The sequence below is a fragment of the Ostrinia nubilalis genome, chromosome 20 (genome assembly GCF_963855985.1).
Source record: "Ostrinia nubilalis chromosome 20, ilOstNubi1.1, whole genome shotgun sequence".
NCBI lineage: Eukaryota > Metazoa > Arthropoda > Insecta > Lepidoptera > Crambidae > Ostrinia > Ostrinia nubilalis.
Window position 1 is genome coordinate 8,880,507 of NC_087107.1, and position 25,455 is coordinate 8,905,961.

The following is a 25,455-nucleotide window of genomic DNA, read 5'->3' on the forward strand; positions in this document are numbered from 1 at the left end:
ATTGAATATTTTATTGTTATTGTCTGTAGCAAAAGAAGTAGCAATTTCCATTAGGAATTAAATTATGACTATTCAATTTTGACCAAGATTTGGAACTGTGTGGATATGAATAATGGCTTAGGCATTTTTTTTTTATATAAGGCGGAATTTTAAATTCATATAGGTTTGTATTTATTATATAGTCCTAGCCCCGCCTTTGGCGTAATCGCATTTAGGTAGGTACCTACGTCAAGTGTTACTAATAAATAATGAAAAAGGCTTATATTTGTTTTTTTTTTTCATATTTAATTATTTTTATCCGCTGTGTGCGGTTTCAAAATTGACTCAAGTGGATTATTTGCATCGTTCATAGAAAAATACGTACACACAGTTAACTACAAAGCTTATGGGCACGCACGAGATTTTCAATATTTTTTTCGCGAAAAATACCGTGATTAAAAATAACTAAGATAAAATACAACTTATTGTTAAATTGCTCTAGAGCTTATTAAAAAAAAATGATAACTACTGATTACAAAATCACCTTGTATACCTACTGGTAGTTATAAAATCATGGTACTATATTTTTAAGCAATGTTTTATTTGTGGCCATGCATGCGAAAAATAATGATAAATAAAGATTCCTTAAATATTGATGATTCGTTCGATGATTATAAAATCAAAAACTGATTCGCTTTTCTAATTTTTATTACAAAATTAAATTATTTTTACATACTTAAATTACAATATAAGCAAAATATAATATATTCTTATTATACTTCAACATAAATTAAAGATTATAATTATTTATATACTTACTTATATACTTAGAATAGATCACACTGACTAGATTGCCACACCCCTTGTCTGTTTCCATAGATTGTTATTTCATAGCTACATTATTTAATTAAGACCTGTATAGTTTATTTCTGAATATCAACTATAACTTCAATAAAAAAGAAAGAGATCATATTGTTACAGTTTTATGGTTGGATTTCCAATATTCGCATAAATACTTATCAGATGTAAGAATAATGTTACTATAAAATAACAATCGTTTTGTTGTATCATTAATTTTGTTAATCACGAAAACCATATTTTGGGAATATCACAAAAATGCCACTCGAGGAATTTAGTATAGTTAAAAACCGATAACTGGTCGATATGGGTATTTTACTGTTAAATAAGCGATAAATACATAAAATATATAAAGAAATCATATACGAATAGTTAGTACAAATAAAATATATTATAGGAGTCTATATAAAAAGTGTCATAAACATTTTATGGTATTTGTATAAATATTTATCATACACATAATAAACATAAAAGGGTCAACTCATATAAGATATCGTAACCTACTTTTTACGATCGTATATTTGTGTTAGTCAGCAGAATATATAAATAAATATATACAAAATATATTATACTTAAATAATTGGTAACACCACTATGTTACTAAATAGTTATCTAAACTTACACACTAATATAAATAAATAAATAAAATATGACATATTTTACTAATATAACTACTAATTTCTTTGGTAAATAGCCGTACAGTGATTATAATCACAAATAAAAAGCAAAACCTTGGTTTTTCGCCATTGATTTCGTTTTTATATTATATAATAAAATCTACTTATATTTAGTATACAATTATGTATTTGTAATACATATTGTTATTCGTTATTATGTTAATTAAAAAGCCAATTAAATACTATAATTTAATTACTGTATTATAGGTACCTACCATTGTTAATATCGGTGATAAACAAAAATAAATCTGTGTAAAAACAGTTTTAAATAAAAATATAATCGCTACATCTCGTTTTTTGATCTCATTTTTATTAAAGAAAAATAAATTAACTTTAATTAAAAAAATAACATATTTCGTCTCGCACCATATTAATATCAAAAATCAAAATCAAAAATCAAAATCAAAAATATTTATTCAGTTTAGACCACAAGTGGCACTTATGAACGTCAATAGAAAATAATAAAAAAAGAAAAAGGTAGCCCTTATGGGGCACTTTACATGTCTCCTTATCTTTTGGGCCCTACCAGCGCTTCGAGACAAACATATGGCAAGTGCTGAGAAGAAACGCCGGAACAAACTCAGTCACCACTTATTGCCAGGAATTATCTAACGGTAAGAATAGTCAAATTTAAGTACATCAAATATGTGCAGACTGAACTGACCACGCATCCTTGTCATCAATATAGTCTCGAACCTTGTAGTACCCTTTGGACATAAGGGTATTTTTTATATGTATCTTAAATTTGTTTATTGGCAATTCGACAAGGTTGTGTGGTATTTTGTTAAATATGGTAATACATTTCCCCAAGAATGAATTACCTATCTTATGCAACCTAAATGATGGAACAGCAAGTTTATTCTTATGTCTCGTGTTAAATGAGTGGACGTCACTTTTCTTAGTAAATAAATGTATATGTTTACGGACATACATAATGTTATCAAATATGTATTGCGAAGCCACAGTCAATATATTGATTTCTTTAAAAACTTCTCTAAGCGAGTCACGTGGTTTAAGACCGTATATTGCCCGAACAGCTCTTTTCTGTAAAATGAAAATTGATTCTATGTCTGCTGCTGAGCCCCACAGTAAAAGACCATAAGACATAATACTATGAAAATAACTAAAATATACAAGCCTTGCTGTTTCAACATCAGTCAAGTTTCTGATCTTTCTCACCGCAAAGGCAGCTGAACTAAGTCTTCCCGCCAAGGCAGCAATATGGGGGCCCCATTGTAATTTACAGTCTAGGGTAATACCTAGAAAGACAGTAGAGTTTATCAGTTCAATGCGTTCATTATTTACTGTAATATTAGTATTAATATATGAAACGTAATACCAATAATTTAGTCATTATTCGAATCGTATGTATAACTTTATGGTTTAATACACGTAATACTTATTAACTTAATATTAATAATAACTATAATACAAAACACGGAAAATATTGTTCAAGACATTTGAGTTTGAATTTATTTTTATTTGAGTTATTTCTTAATAAAATACTAAATTCCTATACATCGACGATAACAATATTATTTAGTAGACAGGAATCAGCACATTTTTTTTTTGTATTTTTAAATAAGAATTCAGGTGTTTTTGGTGGGATTCCTGTTTTATAAATAAATCTTCGTTACCGTATTACAGTGTTGTTAACATACTTTGCTATATTAAGATGTCGTATACGTTTCAATATATTTGTAACTATATTAACGTTATTATTAGCCAAATCAACAACCATTAGTGTTCATTAGGCAAATATTAATTTTAGGTACAACATAAATATAATGCAGTTATACCTACCACTTTAGTAAACCATATAAAGAGGTTAGTCGTTACTACACTATTCCTATACATTTTTTGTTATAAGTCCGTAAATCCATGGTGGTCTTCCATGGTCTGGATGTCGTCCTGGTCCTGGGTGCCTGTGATGATCTGGAGAACCTTGAAAGCCTTCGACTGCCGTGGGGGCCCTTCTTGGGTGAACTTGTGGTAGTAAACCCTGAAACGATAATATTACTACTATAATGATAGTAAAAAATTAAAAATAATATGGCGGTGATTGGACAAGTATGAAAAACAGAAAAAAAAATAAAAACGAAAAAAGATTTAACTGAAGTAACAGATACAAAAGTTAGTACTTTCTTTAACATCATAAAAATTAATTGAAAAAAACGCTGATTAAAAAAAATCCAAAGAATGAAGTTTTTTCATAGACGTGGAAAATAAGTGATTAAATAGGTAAGTGATTAAAGGCATCGTTATATTTATATGACTCCTGGCACTAAAACACTTCATGCAGAACCATAACAATCTTAATAATTTCGCTGTACGATTTAAAAATATCCAGTTATAGCACTGCTATGAGAATACCAACTGTTATTGCTTGCAACATGAGAGCGGAAAGAAACTGTTGAGTTATACTTCATATTATGCAGTTTTATTGCACGGAACTGTACAAGCCTTTTTAATTAAGCTTAGTGTACATTTTAGAAGAACAACTACCACAATAGTTGGAACAATAGGTATTATGTTTTATAATCTTTTTAATTTTATTTTTAAACTTACTTTATTTCATTAATATTATAAAAACCATAATATAAAATAGAAAAATAATGATGATAGACTGAAAGCTTCTAATAATTAAAATCTATTTTGTGTTATTTTGAGTCCGTGTGTTAATATGTGAAAAGATTTAAAAATGATGCAACGAGTGTACATCAGCTTTATAAAGTATGTCATAAGCCTAAAAACTTCACTCACGATTGTAATAAATCTAAAAGCATTTGTACCTTGTTATGTGATATTTCATGTTCTTTTAATGTTCGTTAGTAACTGAGATAAGTATAATTAATATGAAAATGTTTAGATTACTGAATGATATCAATATCTACAGCACTAAAACCTACACTAATTTAATAATATAAAGTAAGCTTTTTCATGTTTCTGCCTTTGTCATTAAACAGATTGAGTTTGTTCGTTAGTCTAGAATCAGATATTAAAAATAATTTTTATAATAGGTATAATCTTAGTACGTATTTATAATATTTTTACGTTGGTTCGGAGTGAAGAGATTACGATGATTTTTTTTAATTTTGAAATCTCGTTATACCGACTGTGACTTTAACCTGACAACAAGTGAGAAAAAAATATGAGATGATAGAACACATTATAGTAGAAACGAGAAACATGACACGATTATTCATGAAGAAGTATCAAATCAAAAATTAGTAGAAAACATAACTGCCAATTACAACGCGAATGCTCCGATTAGTGAGAATAGAATTAGAAGTTGCGAAGCACGCTAAATATAAAGCAAGCATGACGCATCGCGGCGTGAAGCAATAAAAATGTGTTTACTTCGGCGCCCGCGCAGCTCTCTTAGTACCGCCCACCGAAGCTGAAACGTGTGAAAATTTTACATATAAAATGTGTAGCTGTGCCATGTGCTATATTGCCATTGGACAATTGTACATTATAGCTGTGCTGTGTGCACCCACAATGTTATTGGTATACGACCATTAAAAACCTTTAAATACAGTAGGTAGGTACATTTATGGATCAATGTTGATTCCACTTTCGCAATGAATAATATTGTGTAAATTCAAAGATAAATATTATAAATAAATACATAATTGGATAAGGAACAAACAACTCGATAGTATCATGTAACTTAATTGTAGTCAGTTCATTTGACTTTCTTTGAAGAGCTTTTTCCCAAGATTTTTGATTGTCAGGAAATAAATATTCGAGTAAATTAAAAAAATCTTAATTACCTTTTGTTTGCGCCGCCATTGCCACCACCTTCTATTTGAATAGGGATTATCCTTGTCTTGGGCTGGTTGTCCTGACTGGTTTGGAAGTTCCTATTCAGTGATGGAAGCTCATTCTGAGCTGGACCATCATCTAGTCTCACCAGCTGCGGGGATAAAACCCTCATGATACGCTGTGTCGGTGGAGAAAATGGCACTTGTGAACGGTTCTGATTCTGAGCGTTGGGATTCTGCTGCATATCAATCACAATCCTCAACTGAGGCTGCTGATGGTGACCTTGTCTTCCATCTCTTGTTTCCGTGCTCGACACTTCCATTTGTATAGGAATTACACGATTACCCTGGGAGCTAGGGCCAGTTTCCCTCGTCACACTCTTCCTATTTTCGGATGGTAGCGTAGACCATGTGGGCTGCGCTGTTTGCTGGTATTTGGGAGGACTGACCACTTCACGAGCATTCCTTTGCATCTCGTTACTCTTTTTCACCCATTCCGGCTCTTGATTTGAGTCACGAGGAGGAGTTGCTAGTTCACGGGGTATACTTCTCCTGCCGTCCAAGGGTCTTTGAACCCAAACTGGAGGAGGAGTCTTAGTCTTTTCTTTTTGTGTTTTTACCCATGGTGGCACTGACTTGGGACTATCGGGGCAGAAGTAAACTGGTTCCTGATTAACGTAAACCACTTCTTTTTGAGGAGGAGTGTTGTTGTATTCAGGCTGTGGGTTCTGCCTCTTCGGTGTCACTGGTATAGACATTGTAGATTGATACCGCGGCTGTTCGGGTTGACTTGGCCTAGATGGAGGTGATGCAGGTCCTGTCCTTTCATAGTTTTGAGATCTCCACGGAGCATTGTAATTTTCTTGTTCCCTATTGCTATTCGCCTCCTGTGCTGCAACCCATGGAGGTGTGTACTGTTGATTTGTAGCTTGATTACTTGTGTTTCTGTTTTCTTGTTTCCAAGGAGGAATGTAACTGTTATCATTATTATTATTAGAATCATTTGACTTCCACGGAGGGGTATACGTTGGCTGTTGATTCACGTTCGGACTATTGTGGTAGATGTTTTGCACATTTTCAGGCTCACCTGGTTGTCTGTTAAGGGTATTGGATCGCCAAGGCGCTGGATCTACCTTAGGACTTGCTTCCCGAGTGTTATTATAAATAACATTATTGTTCTGATTGTTATTTACGAAATTGTCTTGATTTCTTTGACCAGCCCTAGGTAAAGTATGAAACTGAGGTCCACTGTTGGAAGATGGTGACTGGTTTTGATAATTTGGAGAGTGTTGTTGAGAAGCAGGAGAATATTGGCCTCGTTGGAATTGAGGTGAAAGTGGACTATTATTTACATTAGCTAGCGGCGAATCTCTCTTTTCAGGTTGCCTCCAGTTATTGTTAGGGCTAGGTGAATAAGTAGAACCGTTACTAAACGGTGACTGAGATGCAAAAGGCTGGGGACTTTTGTTGAACTGAGAATCTTGTCTTTGCAAGACCTCTCTCATAGGTGGCGAGCCATTGACATTGGGGGAATTAGATTTTTGGTGAGCATACTGTGCCTCTGGCTTGTGAAGGGGACTTTCAGGGGTGTGGTTACCATAATAATTCTGCCGGTTTTGTCCGGGTGGGGTATACGTTTGTGGCTGCTGCTGCGTGAAGGTAGACGGGGGCATTTTAACTGTAAGAGGGCTTGGAACTTTTTCTTGGAATTTGGGCACTTGTCCCATTCGTTGAAGTTCAGCTTTTTCAGCTTCCCAATGGTAAGGACTGTTCGTTTTTCTTAACATTCCAATGGGGTTCTCTGGAATCACAATTTCGGGTCGTTCACCAAGAGCAACTGGTTTTGGAGATTTGGATTGTGGTACGTCAATGACAATTGGGGGTGGAGGAGGGGGTGCGGGGATTTTAGATGGTGGAGGTGGTGGTGGTGGTGGAACTGGTCCTCCTGGTCCTCCTTGCGGATGGTAGTTTCCACCGCCGTATTGTGCATGAGCCTGTTCTTGGTCTTCCAAAGACCGTTGACGTGCCAGCCTCCTTGCCATACTTGGTGTGCGAATTTGTGAGAGGTCGAGTCCTCCTGGCGTGTAGGTGAAAGGCTTCTTGTCCTTCGTCATCATTGCGTTCTGGATGCATGCCGGTGGTTCATTGTTCCCCATGGGCTGGAATTGAGAAAATATGATATAAATTTTTGGCCATAACATTTCAAAAACGAAACAATTACAAAAGGGGAAAGATTAATTGTAATAAAAACTTTACTGAAATGGAACAAACGAGCGTTCACATGCGAGCCATTAAGAATAATGACTGCCTATTTTGTGCTGAACTCTCCAATTTTCTTTGGACTTTCTTCTAACTAATAATGCAAGCGTATGATAGATTCAAGCGAGGGACGCATGAGTGATTTTGATCGCGTACAGTGCGATAAATCCTTTCCTTGTGACAGATGGATATTACCTAGGACCTATAGACCTGAATCACTTACAAAATGAAATAAAAAAATACTCACATTGACCTGAGTTTTCCCGAAGTTTGGTATTCTCCCGCCATGTCCCGCCACTGGGCCGTACCTGGACAGACGCCAAAGGTTATTTCGGACGATACTTGCAGCTTGGACTGTGACCTATTCCACTTTGGTGTAATGTGTCCGGGAAATTTGAAATTAGCACCAATCGTGTCTCCGGAGTTGAGTTATGAGCGTAAGGGCTAATATGTTTTGTGGAGATTGAGTTATAGAGCTTTGAGTGAATAATTAATTAGTGAATGTACCTAGAGCGCAGGCAGAGAGACATCGTACCTACATGTAAAAACATCTAACGCCCGTATTCACAAACATTACTATGAGGTCTCACAGTGCGCGTGGACGCACAGGGTGACACACGAACCAATCACAGAGCTATATTCAACGCTGTGCATTCGATTTGCTGCTTCATCGTCTGTGAATACGGGCGTAAGATTTACTCAGAATCAGGTGCGATTGCGGTCAAATGCTTGCCTTGTCCTTGCACATAAAAAATGATCGAAATGTTAATTTATCGAATTACACCAGAATCCGAAATCAAATATTTTACCTCTTAAAAGAATCTTCTTTATTTTTATGGTTTGACCCCATTAAGTCAAATTTTACTCGAACTTGCAGTACAATGATGGATAATATACTTGCAGTTTATTAGTACGTACGTAACAATAGTGTTTTGAATGTTAATATAAGCTTACCCATTTTGAGCCATGTTTGTTTCTTCAAATTCCCAGATTCATCAGCCTCCAAAGTCCGGCTCTGAAACGAAAAACGTTCTGTAATGTAAACAGGAATAGTAACGGATGATTTAACAAGGTCAGAAGTCTCAACGAAAAAACTATTTGTTCGCGTAAAGATCGAAAACAGATGGCGAATTCATGAATACCTAAGTCTGTGCTATTGAGGTGCTTTATTTATAGACTTTGTTTTGAAATATTTAAGTCAGAACGTTTTTTATTACCAATACTTCACGCATTATAAATGTGTTTAGGTTAGAATAAAATATTGTAATTTCCCTTTCTGTGATCTGAGGAATATCCCTACATAGGTACCTACTAATAAGACAGTAATAAGTACAGTGTATTCCGACATAGTTACAAGGTAAAATATTTTATAATTTATTAACATAATTTATATTATCTAAATGTGATAAATACGGGAGGTAATTTGGGATGCGAGTGCAGGAATCAGAAAATATTTAAGGTATTAAGGTATTTCCTACGAAAAGAGGTGGCTTGAAAAGACAGCATAAAGGACGGTGCGTACGGATTGCTCGTACCCTGGAACGCGTACTCAGATAACGCGTACCAGGGTACGCGCAATCCGTACGCACCTTAATATACTAGTATGTGTACTGTTTTTTGCAACATCGCACCTATTTTCAACCGGCTGACAAAGGTAACTGAAACTTTAGTTTCGAAGCGCTGGTAAGACAAAAAGAGTATAAGACATGTAAAGGCTCCATAAAACCAAAACTGAATTTATTTATGTGCATTCGTCCGTTACGACTTGTGTCAAAAACACTAAAATACCGTCCGGACAGTATTCAAAATTAGTCACAAATGCAGAAATAGTTGTGTTTATTGATGCCAGAGATGGCATGTGAGGTTTAGGTATAGTGGTTTGGCACTCTTCGGAATAGAGCTGGGCCAGACGCCAGCTCTAAACATAGACAACTGCGCCTTCCCATTCCGACGTTGGTGATAAATTGTCTTTGGTATCAATCCGCTTACAGGTGGGAGTCTGTCACTTGCTACATTGTTTTTGAAACAAATGTTAAAAATGTGTAAAAAATAAAGTAACAAACTTAACGTGCATGTAATATGGGAGACTATTTACAGACCAGAATAACCACTTACAAATCAAAGAATCAAATGTAGAAGATGACAAAAATACCAAAAGGAGCAAATTAAAATCAAGTCTAATTTTGTTTTTCTGGATGAATCATCTAATTGGTCACTCGACCACCAACCTAGAGATGCGAGGGGTCAATCTGTAAGTCCTTTAACCGGTCGAAATGACCCGATGACTCGACCAAGCGATTGAGATTTCATGGTCCAAGACCTTGACCGTCAAAATATGCAAAATAATACATCTAGTAAGAAAGCCACACTTAACTAGTGTAGCCACATCTTGTAGACCCACTACTTCATCATACCAATATTCCACAGTAAAGTTACACCATGAAAGATAGCAAATACATCTCCCACAGACTTTAATGTCAGACACAAATCATTCCAACTGCATCACACTCATCATCTATGACTTAATGGCTGATCAAAATACACATTAAATATGAAGCGAGAGCGGTGGCGAAATGAACTGATCTATTGTTAGCCGAGGACGTGGAGTTGGCCACTCGTGCGCAGGTGAGCCAAGGAATGCTGATACTTTCATAACACATTCTTTCTTTTGAACATTTAAACGTGGAATAGCATGCACCTGCTGCGATAGGGTCGTAGACAGTTGGTTCGAAAGGGTACTATTTCAAGAAAGAAGATTAATCGCTCTATTTTTTTTTTGTTAATATATGTATTTTTAACAGTAAGTTTTCTCACGCTACCACTTGCAGGATAGGTAGTTTGCTCTCCAAAACACATACGAGAAAACTTTTTACGTACAGACACTGTGTATGATGCATTTCAATATAGGTAGAGGAGCACAACAATAGGGTTGGATTTTTATTTGGCGGTCAAGCTGTAGATCCTGGCTACACAGGAGTTCAGCGGTAGGAACGAGAGGTGTGAATAGCCCCGTAATATCACAATAATTGTTCATTGTGGCCTTTTTGCCAAATAAACATTTACATAAACATTGCGTTTGTATCTTACTCTTACCTTAGAACATCAATTGAAATAGTTTCAGCGTCAATGAACCTGAATTTGCAACCCAAAGAACATTTCAAATCGGTTTCTATTATTCTGAACTTACCTACTTACTTGAACTTAGCGTGCTATTTTAGACTTTGGTTAATTCAAACAAGTAGGCCAAGTAGCTATTAAAGTCCACCTTGATCACAAAATATAACAACAAATGCAACGTTTCAGCCAAAGTAAACAATTAAATAAAGGTGCAGTGATGAGCGCGCGCGCACGTCAAGCGGCCTTGCTGCGTTACTCACGCTCCTGGCATTTTGGTGCGAATTGTTTACTTTATGCATTTATTAGGTTTATTATTCCACTGTGATATCACCTGGCTAAGGAAAGTAGATTTTTTGCTGTGCTCATATTACCTCTGAATCATTTCACTCAGGTTCATTTTCCATGCGAATTAATTCGTGTTTAAGAATCATCATCATCATCGGTCGTTTGGTCTCCAATGAAGTACAACCCTCTCCACTTACCAGAGGTATTATGGAGGATTTGGAATTACCAGAGGCAAATGGAGGATTTGGAATTACCAGAAGCAAATGGAGGATTTGGGATACACTCCTCACGCTGACGAGGTGGGTGGGGAGGCTTTTAATTTAAGAGTAAATTTTTAAATAGATCTTGTAATACAAAAGTCATACTTAGATGTTATTAATTTGGTACAATGTTTATCCTAATGATACATTTTATTATTATAACACTAGCTTTCCGCCCGCGGCTTCGCCCGCGTGAAAATATTAGGGCTGTTTTTAGGGTTTTCCCGGAAAAAACTCAGAGTAAAGTACTATATACATACGAGTACAGTACATATTATAAGCACGTTTTTTTGTTTCTATTTCGCCTATTTTCAGCACACACACAGTTTCACTTTCCGCTGAAATTCACTGAAACCATTGTGTAGTTCCAAAGTTTAGTTTACTTTTTTAGTTTTGATCTAAAACACTAAAATTGTTTATGCTTTAAAAGCTTTGAATAGGCAAGAAGGCACCATATAAATAAAGAAATATAATGGGAAAAATATAAGTAAATTATCCACTTATTTAGAAGAAGTTGCCTACCTATAAATAAAATATCAAAATACATCGAGCTAATCACTGTGCTAAGATGTTTTATCAAGTATTTGACTATAAGATTCTGATACTATAGACTTTAATAGAGAAATGCTTCGCCTATTAACTAATATTAATCTTTGACTCTACAAAAGTTTCACGCTCACTTAAAATGTAAAAAATAGAGAACAATAAAGTTATTCAAATGTTGAAATGTAGAATTTTTTCAACGTCTAAAGATCTCTTTTACGTTGCATAATCTATTTTAAATTCGAAGTAAAACAAAAGCCCGAGGATGTTTTACATTTATTTACAGAAAAACTGTTGCAAGATCCGGACGGTGAAGAAATTCCAGGGAATTCAACATTTCAATTACCGCCTACCTTTCGCCGTTGCCAACTGTGACGTAATAAAGTTAATGCTACTCTGTTTAATTATATTATTTGATAATAATAACACCCTTATTCAAGGATCCTCATATCACAAGAAGCTTTCAAGTATTCTCAAAAGTTATGAATATTTTCCGGGATGAAAAACTTTCTTCAAGCATTAGTGTGAGCAAGAAGAAGAATGAAAATCCATTCCAAATATTTACAGTCTTCAGAACATGCTGTATTATTGTTACAAGTATTGTTTATTAATAATTAGGAATGGTGTCACAGAATTTACCTTGCCGTAATCGTCTACCTTCAACCTGATCATCAATTACCAAGAGTTTCCCTGTTGTGGCATTATGAATTATGTGGTTGTAGTTAAAAACAATCATCTTGGTGTATTGTTTTGGTGTAATTATTTATAATATCTGTTTAATAAGCACTAACTTACATAATAAGTATGGATACCTAAAACACAGGCAAACATTTTTGCTTAGTTTAGGATAGGTACCTTAATTAACATATTGTTACTAACCAAATAATTTCATAGTCCCATTTAAGTTTCTTGTATTTAGGCTAAGTTTTTATTCAATAAAATCTTATCTTATCTTATCTATTTACTCTAGATAATATGAGGGTACTTATTTTCAGTATTTTAGGAGAGCAATGATATGAATAAACAATTAAGTAAGTAGGTAAACTAATAACAATCTTGTTTTGAACACGTTTACTGTGCAGTGATTCGCACACGAACTACTCTCAGTCATTAAGTATATAGATAACTATCAAGTTTTAGTAAATTAATGATCAAACTTTACTTGGAAGTTCGTTTGATCATCTATCATGCAGTATAAAGTGGAAACTAGTAATTGGCACGGTTTTGTTATTGTTAAACTTGCATATGTAGTTCAATAACATGAAATGCTTGGACCCATTAAAACTATCTTGGTGGCGTACGCTATAAAGCCATGGCTTGTGCTAGGCAAGGTGCTTTTTCCTTGGACATTGGATTTTTTCGTGTTGGTTATTATTGTTTATCGTGTCATTTAGTTATTCTCCACTGCAGAGAAACGACACTCTCTATTTTGAAGGTTTTAATTGTTAGTAAGTAATATTATCTCTAGACTAGAATATCCTTTAGTCGCCCAAGCCCTCGGGCTGTTAATCAGTATGAACAAGTACGAAGTAGGAACGCACATTACACCGATTTGGTAAGTATTAGTCGATTCTTCATACTACTTCTACTTACATACTTTTCTAAAGACCCGACTAAACTATCGGCCGACAAAAAGCCTGAAGGCTGCGGGCAGTCTACTAAGGGTGGATTCGACCAAAAAAGAGTTAATATTAATGTCAGAGTAAATCGTCAGTTTTGACATATCCCAAACTGTCAATGTGCCAGCCAGTTATACCAGGAGTTATTCTCGGATAAAAGTTTGGTCGAATCGGGCTTTAATCAATAATTATAAAACAAAAGAAAATCATAGTCTACATCAGACGCTGACACATGCCTGATCAATCTGACATGGCAATGAACTGTCACAGATGATGCTAATGACAGTCTACGTAATATTGAATCAGCCCTGCGCACACGCCGCTAAATCCGCGCCGTGATGCGAGCTTACTCACTCGCTTGCGCACGCGTGCGTAATACTGAATGCAATGTGATTTATTTATCTTGTATTTATATACCAAAATACATAATATATTTTGGTCTTACCATTTGCATTTATATGCAATCAGCCTCTGAACTGGTATTTTGGATATGTGTGAGGTAACTTACAAAACTTTGAAGGAAAGAACAAAAATAAGGTCGAGATGGGGTGGTCGAATACTATACATCAGGGACTCTACCATACAGGTGATCTATGAACTGCACAAAAAAGTTATTACAAATTCAATTTTATTAACTTCTCCAACGAGCCAGAAGTTTAGAAAAACAACGTTCTGCCCATACCAAATGGTAAATCTCTCTATAACTGGGGAGCTACATACAGGTACCACCACTAATCTTCAGGATAAAAACTATTGATATAAGGATAAATATTTTACTATCAAGACCCATTTCAAAATTCTGTACTAATTTCAGAATTTGACCGTGAAATTATTATGACAAACGGACGAACCTCCACCAGTGACCTCCGAAATTCACGCTAAAGTACCCACACAAGCTTAAATCGAAAATACAAACTTTTAAGAGCTTTCATTATATGGGTAACTGAAAGCTACTGAAAGTAGGTACCTGAACATTTCATTTTCAATAGAAAGAAAAGCTATGTTAACTTATTAATATTAGACTAGAATAAACTTCGCGGCTTCGTAATGTGGTTGAGACTCTACATTTTTGAAACAGCTAATAAATCACTTGATATTTAAATTTTTATTATAGTATAAGAAGCCGAATATTAACGTTATCAAAATTATTAGATTTAGCAAAGTTTGGCGAATTACAGTTTTAAAATCTCAACATAATCGAATGACGTAAGAACAATTCTCAAAACAACTTAAACTCACCAATCGCCAATCAAAATCCAAACTCAAATCGTCACTGCACAAAACTGATTTCCAAATTTGAAATTCAAATTTCAAAATTCGAATACGGGGTGGGTTGCGTTCGTAAACACGGCCGCGTGTTCTCTATGGTGCGTTTCGTTCGTTCGGATGCGCTGCCGAGCGCCCGGGCAGTCGGCACAGCGCTGCGAGCCGGCTCCGATGGTAGGGAGGCGGGAACGGCGTGACGTCACAGGTCTATTGTGCCAGTACTTTCTTTGACGTCTAGAGTACTTTCTTGACTAAAAAAAAGTGAATCATCGATGCGTCTATTTCATGTGCCAGTCTCATTGTCGATTTAAATACAGATTCGAGTGCGTCTGCGCTTTTTGCATGCAATTTGTCGACGTCATTGTTTTTCTGTCTGCATTTTCTTTGTGACGTCACGGAACCAATTTTCACCTATGTTTACATACTTTATGCGTACGTGCCTTATTGAATTCTAATTTTTGCATTCCCTACCATCTAATCAAATGTAATCAAGAATTTGAGATCGCCAATGGTTTACTGGACGGAAATACCAAAGCTCTGGTTGCCCCGCGCGAGATGTGAACCAGTGAGTGATTCACAGCTCCAATGCCAATCATGTATAAACATTACGTCGCAACAACCTCTGCAAACATGACCTTAATTTCTGACGTAACCTGTAAACCAGCATCAAACGTAAACTTTTAATTTGTTTAAAATACTATACAGGATGATTTTCTCAATACTTTTACATAGATCACCGTCAATCGACAGTAGGCACATTGTCTATCTGCTTGACTTTTATAAGTAACTATTTGGCTGAAATCATAAAATAATCCTGTCACACTAAAAACCTATCTTGATTAACCCAGAGAAAAGCACATGATTTAGGCATTATTGAAGAACCTGCAACAGTTATTACTTTAAATTTATTTTTACCAAGATTTTTAAATATAAAATGACCGAATCAAGGTGACAGTAAGTAATGCCGAAAACTATTTCAATCATCGCATTAAAGCCGCAATGAAATATGAAAACCTCGTTTTTGATTCCAAAACGTTATGAAAACGTTAAAATGGCGGTCGTAAAGTGAAAACATGTAAACAGGGCCGGCCTCGACTAAAAATACTGCAATATTTCGACGCGTTCCCGCCGTGGATACTTATAAATATTTAGCGGTTTTGCCCGCGATTGCGTGTTAATTTCCAAGTTTTTGATTTCAATTTGTTGAATTTGAATCTCTGTATTTCTCTTGAAAAGCTAAAATCGTTCGTTCGTTTCAGCCAAATGACGTCCACTGCTGGAACATCCGGTCCTGCTCCGTCCGCATCCAGGCGCATCCCGCGACCATCACCAGGTCGTCGGTCCACTTAGTGGGGGGCCTGCCCACACTACGTCTTCCGGCCCGTGGTCTCCACTCGAGAACTTTTCTGCCCCATCAGCCATCATAAGTAGATGGGCATCGGCAATGCTAGAATAACTCATTCATAACACTTAGTACATGCTTAATTACCAGGCCGTCCACAACAACCCACAAATTAAGTTTCTAGCAAGACAATTTTAGGAACGAAGATAATCCATCCATAGATAGAAAACAACACAAAGGTATAGCTTTCACACAACCTAGAAATAACTAAGTAGGTATTTGTAGAATAAAAGAATCGTGACGGTTGTAATTTAAAGCTACCGGTACAAAAAACATAAGTGACAGAAAATGATCTCACAGAAATTCAGCACAATGCAACACAGTGCAGCCAAATCCAAGAGCAAAAGCCTTATTTCAAAGTCAAATGCTGTTGAGCTTCCGCACAATATGGTTTCTGCCCTGTGTGTGTTTTGCACAGATTGCGTCAACCACTGTGCAAGGGTTACACTCAGTGCCCCAGGCACAGAAACCACTAAAGCTGTTTGATGTACCTTCCAAATACCTACTATCCAAAATCATAACCATTTCTCCAAACATGAAAAAATTAAAAACGTTGAAAACTTATTTCGTGATTTCAATTTCGCTCTAGTCTGTGCAGAATAGATAAAAATATTAACATACCTACATACTGATTTGTTATCAGGTAGCACAACGAGATTCGAACCCCCCACGCTGCTAACATTACAGTAGTTACAATCCTATGATTAAAATAAATAGGATATTTAATTTCGTGTGAAATATACACAAAGCAAAGAATTCATTTACACTTCTTATCAACATTATTAGTAAGTTCAATATGGCCGAAGTGTAGGTAATCCCTAAATAAATAAATAAATCTAAGAAAAGGTAAAAAAAACAACATTGATAAGATAACTTGAATGAAGTAAGTAATGAACAATTGAAACCTGGCTGGTATAAACCCATCTATCTAGTTTCCCCGAACACAAAAATAGCTTTATCTCAGAGCTTTTGTTAAATATGAGTCACCGCCAACTATCGACCCGTAGTTTTTACACAAGGTTCCATAAAAACTTTAATAATGGTTATCTTTATTGAATGATACATTTGGGGGATAAAAAAAGCTAATATTTTATGATATTTCATTACGGTATTTTTAATAAAATTAAAGAAATAAAGCGCCGTGTTAACTTAAAGGGAAATTATGGTTTTCCGCTACAAACTTTATTATCCTTCTTTCTTCCCCTTTGAGATTTAATTTCTCTACAAAAGAGTCTATCTACCTACCTATATCCTACTCTGAGGTCCCATCTAAGTATAGAATAAATAATTGCTTAAAATTCAGCTGTTGAAGTGACAAAACGTAACAGCAAAATTAAAGTTATTTTCGCATGTACAATATTCTTATGGATGTGACAGTAGACTAAACATTTTAAAATCTATCTGCCTAACAAAGACGGTGTAATTCAGTTTCTGTCTCGGCCTAGAGCACTTAAAGGTGTAATTTCCTAGACTGAGCGAAGGGGACCCGGGAATACCTCAAAGCGAGCATGTTTGAAATGTGAGGGCCATGGCTGAGGCTAAAATAGACGAGACCTTAGTTATTAGTACAGAGAGAATGGAATATTTGCTTAGCGTACGATTCTCTATTGTTGAAGTCTGCTCATAGAGCACATTTTGTAGATAAGTCCTATTATATGATGGGTTAACGATTAACGTTAGTTTAACATCACAAGATGTTTGATGTTTGTAAAACTTCTCAAGCTGTAGATCAGCGGTTCCCGAATGGTGGTCCGCGGAACCCTGGGGTTCCGTGGAAAGGCCGCAAGGGTTCCGTAAAAAATATTATCCCACGTTTCGTGACCGACGTTGTTCGCTCGCACCGACTTGTTTACGCACAAGGGAGGGGCAGGGTGTGCGGGCGGAGTAGTACGGGGGTTCCGCTAGGAAAAGTATAATCAATTAGGGGTTCCTTGGCAAAAAAAAATTGGGAAACCCTGCTGTAGATGATAGTTATTCCGTATCAGTGCATTTCATTCATTTGTCTTGACCAGGCTCTATCACATGACTTGTGGTACATACATATAAAAGCCTTCACAGTACGAGCTTTTATCATTTGAAAATAAAGCTTTTCAAAATCCATTTTGATAATATCACCGCTAAAGGTGTAGGAATCAAAGAAAATGCTGTAACCGAGTTCTCTCTTATGAAATCTTGGGCGCTAATCGTTCATTGATTTTCTGTGATATTTTTTTTATGTTTAAGATAAGTTTTTATTCCAAGTATCTCTTGTGTCTAAACATGATTATGGATTTCCAGATTGTTCTCCTGCAACAAATTCTTACAACGCACAGCTGAAGTCGTCTGTCCATTGGAATGGTGCCGCGCGCGGGAGTGAGTCGCCGCGTATTTATAGTGGAGTGACCGACGCCCGCGCGGCCCAAGCGATGGACGATAAAACAACTAGACTTGAAAATAGATGAGAAAACCTAGTTTTTTTATTTACAATAAGGAAGCTCTTGGCACAAAATATAACAGAAGGTAAACTCCATACTAAGCGCGCTCGAGCCACGCACACATAGACACCGCTCACGTACGCATTAGCAAGACTGTCTTGGACGAATGCGAGGCGCGACTGCGTTCCCTTGAGTGACGCTACACACGCGTTTGTAAAATTATTTTATTTGTGCGAAAATTAGTGAACAACAAAAAAGGGGTATTATAACATTTGTTAAGTAGACGGTTGCTTACACTCAACATTAACAACTAAATTTTCATTTTTTAAACTACCAGTTGATTCCGGGAGGTAAGTAAGGTATTTATTTGTATTTAAATAGTTCGTTAAAGTTTATCGTTGACAAATTGAAAGAAAACTCAACTATTAGTAATATCGAATTGTTTTAAAAAGGTTTTAGGAATTATTGGATAATAGTGTCAACCACTCAACTACATACTACTTCCTTCTCGTGTATTTGTTTGCAAACTATTACTATAATAACGTACTAAACATAACTAAATAATTAAACGTGGATATCTGTTATTGTCTTTCTTCCATAGTATTAAGAGTAACATTTTTCTCTCATAACGAAATAAACGCAACACATGACAAGACAACCCTAGCGCGACGGCCGAGCGTGCGAGCGAGCGAGGTATGCAAAGCGAGGTACATACATGAGTTTAACTTCTGTTATATTTTGTGCTCTTGGCCTGCATCTCACCTGATGGAAATGATCAGGCTGAAGGTGGAAGCAAGCTTCACCCGGACGGAATGAGAATTCCTAGAGGGAGCTAGTTTCTTTGTGGTTGAGGAACCACAAAGAAACTAGTTACTTATCTTACCTCCAACTGCCGGAACAAAACAATGCTGTTAAATATTTTTAATATGGCGACAGACTTAGGCAAGATGGTGGAAGCTATGGACTTAGAACAAGCCCTACCACCAACTAACTTTAAAATTTAATGGAAGATCACTAACTAGACCTGAGAAACTAGGTGTGGAAATCCAGTTAACATTTAATGGAAAAAATTATATCCTGCGGGGATATTTTTTCTTCTGTGCTATATTGTTGACGGGCCTTGAATGAACCTCTGTGCTTTCTTCAAGCGGGAAGAACCTGGATGTGGGCAGCGCAGGACCGGCTTATGGAAAGCCTTTGGGAGAGGCCTTTGTCCAGCAGCGGACGTCATTTGGCTGAAACTAATGAACTTTCTTTAAGAACCCATCTGCATTCTTTATTAATCTGTACTTAGGGACAAGCTCCGCTAAGTTCCTTGATATTTTAAAATGATTTAGCCAAACCCAAAATCGCCATCGCTTATCACCAGCAAAATAATAATGATGTCGTCACCATCATAAAAGCGGTGAGAAGGACAAAGGCTTTAAATAAACCAAATCTCTATGAATAATCGCTGGCCGGTATATTTAGCAGCAGTGGTAACTTATACATGTATAATAATATGTATATCTCATACTGAGATAAACACGCTGTTTATTAGGGGTCGAATAATATCAGTTTCTTGCTATGAAATACTTACTTAAGTCGCGCATGGCGAGGTGTTTTAAAAAGTAAAAAAAAACAGTCTTTCATGAGCGAAGTGCTAATAAATTAAGTCTTACAGAGGGCGTAATATACCCCTTAAATTATTATCATTTCCAATCATCTACATTTGCCAGGTAAAATATAATAAAATTGAATTGAATGAATTATTTTATAAAACTGGATACGAAAGCTGCGATAGAAAATGATCATAGCGTCTGTAAAAAAATGTTATCATCATTCAGTCGCTTCTTCTTGTAGCTACTTTATTTTAATTTCCTGTCACGTCTTTTATTTAACTATGTTTTTGTAGTTGATACAAAAAAAAAACACATTTTTACTGCGAACAGTGCGCCAGCTGTTTGCCTTTCATAGCAGCCATGAGAATGAAGTTTGCATTCGTCCGCCATATTTGTAGTACATAGTTCCTAAAACCGACAACAGATGACGCTCCTCGATAAAGTGTTAAATCCTGCACCGCGGTGTCCAGATTTTTTTTCCGGAAAAGACTACCCCAGCTCAACTTCGAGAAAGCATACTTACCTGGCATAGGGGACACCGTGATCATGAAGGCGGTTCCCCCAGGGCGAGGTTTCTCCATTGCACTGCGGAGAGATTGACCCCTGCGATTATCCCTAATGCGGATAACTCGGATGCGTAATTTTTGGTAGTGGGGACTGCGTACGCGCCGTCCCCCCAGAAACTAAGAAAAGAAAGGGTGAAGGGTTTCCATCAGGTCTTACGTATATTGTATGCCATTTTTGTACTTGATTGTTTACAGTTTTTTATCCATAAATGACAAACGAGGAAGCTCTTGCAATAATAATTTAGGTATTTCCTTAGATATTTCTTGTGTAAATAAATAAAAGCTTGGCTTTTTAAGGTAGGTAACTTATTCTTTTACATTTGAAATTACTGAAAAACTATGATTAAAAAATTTAATTGATGTATTTGAAAAAAATAGAACAGGCAATTTATTTACATTTTAAACATTTGGAGAAAGGCACTTTTCAATGGATTTAATAATAACTAAATTACGAAAATAAAACCACTTTTAGAGGAATAACCTTTATATTCATTTGTTTCATATTTTCATTCTTAACTATAATCTTAGGGCAAATGCACAAGGCGCCCCCATGACGAAAATATTGTATTGAAACAACCAGACAAACACATCAACTCCTAAAGTACAACTTTTAAACGGATACAAGTGTTTATGTACTTATTACAAAAATAGACTGCGGTGCATAAAATGGTACAAATTATTTAAAACAAAATAATAATTGAGTATACAACGCTTCAACTATATTTTTTTATGTACAGAGATTGAACCAATAATATAAAACAAAGTCGCTTTCCGCTGTCTGTCCGTATGTATGCTTCTTTAGAAATACGCAACGGATTTTGATACGTTTTTTTTTAAATAGAGTGAGTCAAGAGGTAGGTTTATTCATAGGTATTAAACATGCATATTATAGAAGACAAAAGCCGGGAAATTCCATTGCAACCGTGCGAATCCGGGGCGGGCCGCTAGTTACATTAAAAAATATACAAGAACAGTACTTGCATGATTTTTTCGTATGTAAAATTTGCATTACAAGACCATTTTAATGACCGCAGTCTACATTGTCTACAAACATTACTCATACCAAACATTTTTTTTTGCAATTCCATTGAATAGATTCTTTTATTCGTGCAGTTAATATGAGGAACATGTTTTGAACCATAGCTTGCATATTTGTAATAGTCTGTAATTTGTATAATTTGCACTTCGTTAGAGATGTTCACAATAATTCGTAACATTGACTCTCGGGTACTAACAACTATTTATAAAACGACAATCTGAACAAATTCTAAAATTAACTAAATGTGAGTTATGTATTTATTACAAGGTACAGTACATTCTCATAATGGGTGCAACATTATTTTTATAATAATGCATCATATAACTAACATTTTGATGACCAAACTGTGTTTGCTTGAAGAATAAAAGCTACGTTTAGACAATAAAAATTAGTATGCTTATAATAATGTATCCTTTATTAGGTACATTTTCCATAACTTTGTGAAAAGAATCTGCCAACTGCTTCTCTTTTCAACCACTTTTATTGTATAAACGTAGCTACTGGTCACCCACACCCAGTCAGATTCAGCTATCTCTGTCGCACTGCCGCGACAGCCCGTATGTACAAAAGCGACAACACGTTCACATGAACAACAACCCACATCAACTTTGGATAACTTCGGTATATCTCCAAACAACTGTAAGACATGGTTACCATAAACTCGTGAGAGATTCCAAACAGCTCGGTAGGATAACTGTGGCATGTAGAATTTGACAATATCATTCAAAACTTCAACATCATTAAAAAACTTACCACATATTATTAATATCATCTAAAAACCCTTTGAATCCTTTTGATCACTATAAAAGAGGTATTTTTGATACACAAATTTTGTGAAAGCTTTCTAAAGAGAATTTACGAATATAATTTCTAAGTACCGAGTCGCGAACGCCTGTATTAAATAAGCCGGCGACCGACCGACAAGATTTTTGTTATATTAAAAAATATTCTCAATAAATTGTACTATTTACAAAACTCGCACAGTCCGAATGTTTAATGGTCATTGGTAACAATCAAATAATTGTAAAATTCAGATGCATAAACTAAATTACATATCGATAACAAAAATAAAAACATGCATGTGATGTTCGTTTGTCCACAACGCAAAACTCACACAGATAAAATCGAAATAAATCAAGTTTACAAAAACAATAATAATACACACATTTATAAATCATCTCGCTCGAAACCGATTAGTTCACATTTTTTGTCATAGACAATAGTTGTTACGTATTTTACAATAAAAATAATTAATAATAAAAAATCGAAAACGCTAACTTTCACTAACAGTAATATAAAATGTTTTAACGCAAGATAATAGTATCATAATCTGCCAAGTAATAATAATTAAAGCAAAACTTAGCGAACTACAAAAAAATCTCAATTACGTAGAACACGAATTTCTCTTGCAACTTTAAGTATCACACACTTACATCTTTACTTTAAACAAACGTAAGCAATGTAAAAGTTGTTGGGAAATTCCAATTCATAAATCCACAAACACCATCTTAGAACTACGTAAGAATTACATTAAAACCGTTTACGATTTTCGTACACAAAATATGTCATTTTATCCTTAACCTAGACGTTTTCCAGAGCCCACCCGTGGGTGAATGGCCTGGACTGAATGCGGGCGCGCTCATCTTATTTTATAAACATATTTTGTTAGCACATCACAGATCATCTTAAACAATTTAGCAAATTGCATGGACTTTATGCTTTACTAACTTGACATTGCAACAGATGAGTACATTTAAGTACATTGACTTAGTTGCAATTCATCCCATTGCCAGAATAAATAATTCTGTCAGTTTTATGATCAATAAAAAAACTACTGTTCTACATAAAGCTGCCTGTCAACTATTGGACGTCAATTCATCAGTTCAGGGGGCTGTCCCACACAATCAGTATCAATTTTAATATACAATTTAACCCTTTAAGTGGGGATATAATTTCCACCATATTTTGGACCTTATTTCCTCGTCTTAAGGTCCAAAATGAATGACTGTTAAAGGTTAAGAGACTAATGAATCCATGCAATTTCACCAATCAGGCACATCAAGCTAACAAACTTACAGCCTCACCCCCGCGCGCCCGCCGCTCACAACACATAAATTACTTACGCTACATTACGACGTAACGCTAATAAGCTACAAAGCTTATCCATTTGGCTTCTTTCAAGTTGAACCATAATTATGTCTTGTTTTTTTAAACTACTTTAGTACAAAATGCCTTATTTTGGTATCGCTGTCACTAAAATTCGTATGCTGCGCGATCACTGGGCGCACTCATCTGTAAGCAATCAACATTTAACTCAAAAAGCGAGCCTAAAACGCATTCGTGAGCAATTGACTTTATTACAGTGCGCACTCACAGGCAAATATGCTCGGCTTACAATAATAATCACTACATACATAAGTCGCTTTCCGCCGTCTGTTAGATCTTTAGAACTACGCAACGGATATTGATGATTTTAATAGATAGAGTGACTCAAGAGTAAGGTTTATAAGTATAAAACATGCATAATAAAAAAGAGAAAAGCCGGGAAATTCCATTGCAACCGTGCGAAGCCGGGGCGGGCCGCTAGTATGAATATAAAATGTCGAACGATTATTACATAAGAGTGCAATCAGTGAGCATGCACCTTAACATTACTAAGAACAACGATAGACTGACCTTTGAGCAATCTGCAATCGTGTGCTCCTATTTACAATACACTAATCTTACACATTAAACATTTTGTGAAAAATATTATAGTGAGATCTCTTTATATGTTCTTTAGTTTGTTCTGTCGAAATACTGTCATATAATATGTTATATTTAACTTAGTGCATCTACTTAGAACAAATAAATACAAGACATAAATTAAAGTTCACCTTTTTTTAAACGAGCGATCACATCATTATTTTCAATGTGCGTTTTGTTTCAATGTCCAATCCAACACACACATTCCAAAACTCAACTGAGAAATCACAATACAATTTTATAAAGGAAGACGAAATAAAATTTTGGAAGACAAAGCCAATTCATAATTTTGAATGTAAATAATAACTTCATAAACATAATTTAATAAATGCTACTCATATGGCAACCGTTTAGGCACATTTTTGAAAAAGGGGATTTATTAAAACATCCTCAAAAATTTATAAAGAATCAATGAAGAAATCTACTATATTTTCAACATGTTTCAGATATTTTAAATAAATGATATCAATCTATAAAATAATATCAATGTTGAAAATAGGAAAGCAAATATAATAGTGACTGAATTTACAAGAATCCCTTTAAAATTCCCACTTCCAAGCAAGTTCGAGTTTCCAATAGTAGTTTCAGCAACAAAATAACAAATGTAACGGACAACATCGTTAGAAGTAACGCTAATCTGTTCACAAAATAAGTCCCACAGATTTGTACTTCGTTTGTTCTGTAAAACATTGTTCACTGAAACCCGATCTCACTGCTAATCACTGTTCGCATCATTGTCAATCACATCACTTGCACAATCACCGTGAAACAACGCACATTTCCGTCTGTCCGCTCAAGGCCTCAAAAGAAGCCGATCAACTCCTACTCGATGTTGTTGCGTGGCCCATCGATGGGCATTGTGTGGAGAACCTCATCCAGCAGCTGGAGAGCTCTGAAAACCAGCAGAGTAAATATCAGTCAGGGGTCAAAGAGAATCTCTAAATAATATTATGGTTTTTCTGAATTAATATTATGGTTATTAGCAGAATCGCGAAAATGAAGTGGCAGTAGGCGTGGCACATAGCTGATGGCCGCTGAGGCAGAAAAGTTCTCGAGTG

At 35.5% G+C, this 25,455-nt stretch overlaps 2 protein-coding genes and 1 non-coding gene across 4 annotated transcripts in view; 1 reads left to right on the plus strand and 2 right to left on the minus strand.

Moving 5' to 3' along the window:
- Positions 1-669: 669 nt before the first annotated feature.
- On the minus strand, positions 670-14,807 carry LOC135081597 (uncharacterized). Of its 2 annotated transcripts, none has more exons than XM_063976342.1 (5): positions 14,604-14,807; positions 8,495-8,555; positions 7,788-7,848; positions 5,291-7,440; positions 670-3,516 (listed from the first exon to the last, which is right to left on the minus strand). In XM_063976342.1, exons 2-5 carry the CDS (start codon positions 8,506-8,508, stop codon positions 3,378-3,380), a joined length of 2,364 nt encoding a protein of 787 aa, XP_063832412.1. In that variant the 5' UTR covers positions 8,509-8,555; positions 14,604-14,807; the 3' UTR covers positions 670-3,377. The 2 variants fall into 2 exon arrangements, with proteins under 2 accessions (XP_063832412.1, XP_063832413.1); XM_063976343.1 differs by lacking the exon at positions 670-3,516 and adding an exon at positions 4,885-4,914.
- Positions 14,808-20,562: 5,755 nt separating this feature from the next.
- Positions 20,563-20,724, plus strand: LOC135081925 (U1 spliceosomal RNA). Its single transcript, XR_010259297.1, has one exon. It is a non-coding gene; the product is annotated as a U1 spliceosomal RNA (small nuclear RNA).
- Positions 20,725-21,079: 355 nt separating this feature from the next.
- Positions 21,080-25,455, minus strand: part of LOC135081603 (mothers against decapentaplegic homolog 4) — a 29,503-nt gene continuing 25,127 nt past the window's right edge. The window contains exon 13 of the mRNA XM_063976348.1: positions 21,080-25,289. Coding sequence (XP_063832418.1) covers positions 25,220-25,289 — 70 coding nt within the window. The 3' untranslated portion in view covers positions 21,080-25,219. The remainder of the gene's footprint in view (positions 25,290-25,455) is intronic.

What these genes read in the sequence shown, in the direction of transcription:
- LOC135081597 (XM_063976342.1), bottom strand. An exon ending in TCGGGAAAACTCAGGTCAAT is followed by an intron (nt 7,441 to 7,787) that starts GTGAGTATTTTT and finishes TCTCAATTCCAG; the next exon opens with CCCATGGGGAACAATGAACC. An exon ending in AATGGCGGCGCAAACAAAAG is followed by an intron (nt 3,517 to 5,290) that starts GTAATTAAGATT and finishes TTATCGTTTCAG; the next exon opens with GGTTTACTACCACAAGTTCA.